General features: G+C 35.0%; 1 protein-coding gene across 1 annotated transcript in view; it reads left to right on the top strand.

Moving 5' to 3' along the window:
* The first annotated feature begins 215 nt into the window (after nt 1-215).
* LOC114347470 (protein spaetzle) overlaps nt 216-6,000 on the top strand; it is a 49,474-nt gene continuing 43,689 nt past the window's right edge. Inside the window, exon 1 of the mRNA XM_028298172.2 lies at nt 216-398. Coding sequence (XP_028153973.1) covers nt 348-398 — 51 coding nt within the window. The 5' untranslated portion in view covers nt 216-347. The remainder of the gene's footprint in view (nt 399-6,000) is intronic.

Raw genomic sequence — 6,000 nt, 5'->3', positions numbered from 1 at the left:
TAATAGTAGAAAATCTATAAAAACAACCTTTACTTCGGCGTTTTCAACATTTCGTCCCACTGTGACCGGGTTTTTTGATATTTCTAGTAGCACCTACACACAATTTTGTTGCGTATAAGCGGCTAACACCGTCCCTGGCTAATAAACAATAATTGCACTTGCAGGTAAAAAAATAGTACCGGCCGGGGAAGAAATTAATGTGAGCGTTTTTATTACTAATTAGGGTCCACGGCAACCAAATAATTGAAATGTTGCAAGTAGAAAGTTTTTATCGCAAGCTTGATCAGTCCGCAAGAAAGTTCGTCAGGTTCAAGTTGTATTCGTGATACGTGCTGTGTGAAATAATAATGTTGTTTAAATATTTGTGTTCTGTTGTGATGTTTATAGTTTTTTATCTGGTAAGTACAAAAGACATTTTAAAATTGTTTTATATCTTTCACTACCTATTTCAAATGTCATATCTACAAAATATCGGTAAAATTATTAAAATGTATTAAATGGTATCTAACTACATTATAATTGGCCAAAAATGTATTTTTATTGTATAAGTACTGATATTCATCAATACTATTGTAAATTTCTGACTTTTTGAGGTTTTAATATGTTTTTTTGGATACTTCTTCTCATTGCGCCGTCTCTTTTCGAAGGTTGGCGGTCCAAAAGACAATTGTAGATAGCTTTGGAAATTATTGCACCATAGATAAAGAATAATATATACTACTCAACTATTGCACGAACGATTTTTAGCCTGATCAAATAAAATCAAAATTTAATCCCATACATGTCCTATCGCGCGTAGGTCAAACTAGTTTATCCTGAGATAAAGACGCACACTTCAGACTAAACTAGTTTATCCTGAACTGTATGTTTTTATACATATCAGGATAAACTAGTTCAGCCTAGTCCCTAGTCTAAACCAATTTTATCTAGACGAAAGTAGGTACAGAATTGATTACAGATCGGTTGCTGATTTAAACGTGAGTTTAGAAAACACTATTAAGAGTTGTCACCGGATGGGAAAAGTGACGGAAGTCGTCAGAACAGTTAAAATCAAATACTTTAATATTTTGGCCATTTATGCGACACCCAGAGAGATATAATATACTCCATTTAATAATACAAGGCAAGGTAGACGTAAGAAGAGAGCCAGGTCGAAGAAGAACGTCATGGCTTAAAAACCTGGGAGAATGGTATAACAGATCCTCTGTATCCCTTTTCCGAGCTGCCGTTAACAAAATTGCTATAGCCAATTTGATAGCCAACGTTCGATAATCAAGCACGGCAGATGAAGAAATAAAATATAAAATAAAGCACACGAAAGGTTAATAAAAATCATTTTTAATAATATTGTGGCTTATTTCCCATTATAAATAGTTAAAATTGTAAAAATGCCACAAGAAAATAGTTTCAGAACAACATGAAGAAGAAGATTAAGAGTTGTAAAAACAAGCCACGAAAGCACTCGATGGAGTGATATGGAAGAACACTCTAACTAAAGAAAACAAAAAAGGATTTTTAGGGCATAGTGCGGACTATTACCCTACAAGAGCGGAAGAATGGCCAGTGACAACAATAATACGAAATAAAATACGAACAGTTGAATTGGAGTTTATGAGAAGGTGTCTACAAATTACCAGGTAGGATAGAATAAGAACAGAGGAAATATGAAACATAATAGAAGTAGAATGCTCAATTACAAAAAAGTTGTGGTAGTAAAAGTAGAGCCCTGAAATGGTACGGGCATGTACAAAGAATGCCGGAGCACAGGTGGCCGAAAAATTACTGGACTAGGACCCGCGGGGAGGAAGATGGAGAGGAAGACCTGCTGTGAGATGGAAAACTCACATAGGATATGCAATGATATATATAGAGACCTCAGAGATGGCGACTGGAAGAATAGAGCTATGGAAGACGAAAACGGCAAACTTATAATGGGAAAAAGCCAAGAAGAAGAAAGTAATTTAGCGAACTAATACGGCTTAATATAAATAATAAATTGAATAAAATACTTTGTTCTTGGAAAAATAATCATTTTTATTAAAATTATAATTATTCGTAACAAACAAACAATAATATTGAGTTATATTCACGATCGGACGGACAGACAGCCCAGGTCAAATTTCTCACCTTTAGTACACTTCGCGTCATATAAAACTGGTACACTTTTTTTCCCAATGTAAACCTGCGTTCAGACTGACAATTATTGTTCGTGAATCACTTCATTGTTGCCATCGCAGATAACGGAATTGCACTAAATCTAAATACAAAAAAATAACGTTTAAAATGTATATTTTGAATTGTAATACATACATATAAATATTTAAATTACACACTTGTTCACTGTAAAAGTTATTCATTTTGTATTAATTTCAAATTAAATTTTTAATTTTTCCAGTGTGTTTTATTTATTCTGCACAACTTAATGCAGTTTTGTTCTACAATTTACGAGAAACCAATCACACCCCTCGATTTGACATTAAACATAATAATTTAAAGTCATGTCAAGATTTATTATCTATCATTATTTTTGAATTGAAATATTTTCATAAATTATAATAAAACACGAATCAATGTATGGATACTTAATTGAGATGACGGAAAATTACAATTGTTTTAGTTTTTAGTATATTAAAAAATGCGGTCTGTCGCACAGCTCCGTTTTTACCTAGTTTGATATCGTTGAACTGGCAACGTTGCCCTAGAAATTGGAATGACACTTGTGACAAGATCAACTTACACAACTTGAAAAACACGATTTTCGGTTATAAGAGTTGTACCAGTTTTTTTTGACGCGAAGTGTACCATCCATCATCACATTGTTTGATTTGCTTGTCTAGAAAATGCTTAGAAGAAATGCGTGCAATGTGCTTCCCCGTTTAGGATTTTGTCCTCTTCAGGGTTTGAGGTGAATGTTTTGTGTTGGCAGCAAAAGCAAACAGTCCGAAAAACACACTGGGGCAATCGCCGTGTCCTGGTGTTCTTGGATCCTAGGTTATGCCGGACGGTGGTGTCCAGAAGGCTAAGAAGTCAACAGAGAAGAAAGTTTGATGGATTGTTGTTGGTTCCATAGACATTTACGTGTACTGTCCGTGCTTTGCTCTCGACCAGTCTCCCTAGAAACCATTGTACAACGACAGGCGAACCTGCGTCCCTCGTCGGCGGTCAGGAGGTGGCTTTGAGCGCAGCGTGGACAGTGTGCGTTCGAGTGGAGAAAATAGTTGCGGCTATTTTCTTGGGACGAACAGGTATAATTGTGCAATGAAGTTGGGAAACCGCAAAAAACCAACTTCTCCCTGTTCGGGGTGTACCATCCTTGGATTATAAGCTTTTATTTGACACCTCATTTGTCATTCTACCTGGTATAATGACATAGGAGTTGAGTTCACGGACAGACGGACGGACAGACGGACGTGGATAATTCAACAGTTTTTCAAAATTGGTGAAAGCAATATTAATTCGCACTCGATTTTATTCGTAAGTGTATCTTTTCTTTTAATTTTTGATATATTGATAATATATTGATTTATAGCATGTATCAATATCTTCATTCGATGTATCATATGATACAATATATCGATGTATATTTTTTTTGCCATCCCTGTTGGGACGTGATTTGGGAATTCCCCGCATGTAGTCCTTATATGTTCGCTAAATTACTTTCGACTCGACTAAATTGGTTTAGACTAAGCCGTACTCGTTTATCCTGAAGTGTGAGTCTTTATTATATCAGGATAATGTATGTAGATAAGGACACACCATTAAACTTGATAAAAATAATAAACTTAAAGATAAAACCTATAACTAAATTAAAAATCATGGTGACGTTTCAATTATTACTTTAATCATCGTCAGAATAATAAGTTTCTTGAGCGGATGCTTTAAAATAATTTTAAAGGAACAAACAATAATTAATGAAAACGTAAAAATGACATTGACAATCATTGGGTAAAGTCAATAATTTCAAACACGCCATGTCTTGTTGCGTGTTTAAGGGTGGCTTCAAAAGAAATATGGATAATGCCTCCTTGATGCTGAGTTCCGTTGGAGAACTTGCATGACCAATGATTGAGAACTCCTTACGACTAATAGGGTGGTCAGAATCAGTCATATGTTGGAATACCGCTGAATTTGGAATTGTTCTTGATCGTCTTCCTAAGTGAGAAGTGACACCTAAGTGTTCGCAACATCTGACATTAAAGTGACGTCGAGTCTTCCCGACGTACGTAGCTGCACAGCTACTACATTTGAATTGGTATATAATGTTAGATGCGAGATCACTAGGAATCATGTCTTTCACATGGAAACGAGATCCTATTCTTTCCAAAGTCGTGAAAGCAAATCTTAATTCTATAGAGGGAAATACTTTTTTAATTGTTCTACGGATGTTGCGTCGGATTTGTAAGCTGTGGTAACCAGTATATAGAAGTTTGATATAGATCTTTCCTTTGATTTCTTCTACTTCGCTGTTTGGTTGGAATTTGTTATTGAAAAAACGTCTGATGTATCTTTCTAAGAAGTTCAACGAAAAACCATTTTTACTTAAAATCACCTTTATGTTTTCTAACTCTTCATGTAGAAATTGCCAGGTTGAACAGATAGTGAAAGCGCGGTGAACAAGTATATTGATTAAACTTGTTTTGTATTTGTTGGGAATGAAGCTATCTGCGTTTATATACAGGCCGGTGAAGGTTGATTTTCTATATATTGAAGTGGAAAAACCTGAAGGTGATCTGAAGATGTTAATTCCTAAGAAGGGCAGATTTCCATTTAAGCAGATTTATAGACGATACGTGGATGATATTTTTCTCATCTTCAAACATACCGATCACATGCAACATTTTTGAGATTATCTCAACCAGAAACACCACAATATGAAATTTACTAGTGAAATTGAAGTCAATGGAAATCTGCCCTTCTTAGGAATTAATATCTTCAGATCACCTTCAGGTTTTTCCACTTCAATATATAGAAAACCAACCTTCACCGGCCTGTATATAAACGCAGATAGCTTCATTCCCAACAAATACAAAACAAGTTTAATCAATATACTTGTTCACCGCGCTTTCACTATCTGTTCAACCTGGCAATTCTTACATGAAGAGTTAGAAAACATAAAGGTGATCTTAAGTAAAAATGGTTTTTCGTTGAACTTCTTAGAAAGATACATCAGACGTTTTTTCAATAACAAATTCCAACCAAACAGCAAAGTAGAAGAAATCAAAGAAAAGATCTATATCAAACTTCCATATACTGATTACCACAGCTTACAAATCCGACGCAACATCCGTAGAACAATTAAAAAAGCATTTCCCTCTATAGAATTAAGATTTGCTTTCACGACTTTGGAAAGAATAGGATCTCGTTTCCATGTGAAAACATGATTCCTAGTGATCTCAAATGTAGTAGCTGTGCAGCTACGTACGTCGGGAAGACTCGACGTCACTTTAATGTCAGATGTTGCGAACACTTAGGTGTCACTCCTCACTTAGGAAGATGATCAAGAACAATTCTAAATTCAGCGGTATTCCAACATATGACTGATTCTGACCACCTTACTAGTCGTAAGGACTTCTCAATCATTGGCCATGCAAGTTCTCCAACGGAACTCAGCATCAAGGAGGCATTATCCATATTTCTTTTGAAGCCACCCTTAAACACGCAACAAGACATGGCGTGTTTGAAATTATTGACTTAACCCAATGATTGTCAATGTCATTTTTACGTTTTCATTAATTATTGTTTGTTCCTTTAAAATTATTTTAAAGCATCCGCTCAAGAAACTTATTATTCTGACGATGATTAAAGTAATAATTGAAACGTCACCATGAATTTTAATTTAGTTATGGGTTTTATCTTTAAGTTTATTATTTATATCAGGATAAACTAGTTTGGCCTGAAGTGTTTGTATTTATATCAGGAAAAACTACTTTGGCCTAGGACAAACTAGTTTGGCCTAAACGCGATAGGACAAAATAGTTTGGCCTAAGCCATACTAGTTTA

Source organism: Diabrotica virgifera, chromosome 4 (assembly GCF_917563875.1).
Source record: "Diabrotica virgifera virgifera chromosome 4, PGI_DIABVI_V3a".
Lineage (NCBI taxonomy): Eukaryota > Metazoa > Arthropoda > Insecta > Coleoptera > Chrysomelidae > Diabrotica > Diabrotica virgifera.
Note: the sequence above shows the minus strand (reverse complement) of the source record. Positions and strands in the feature narration are given on the sequence as shown.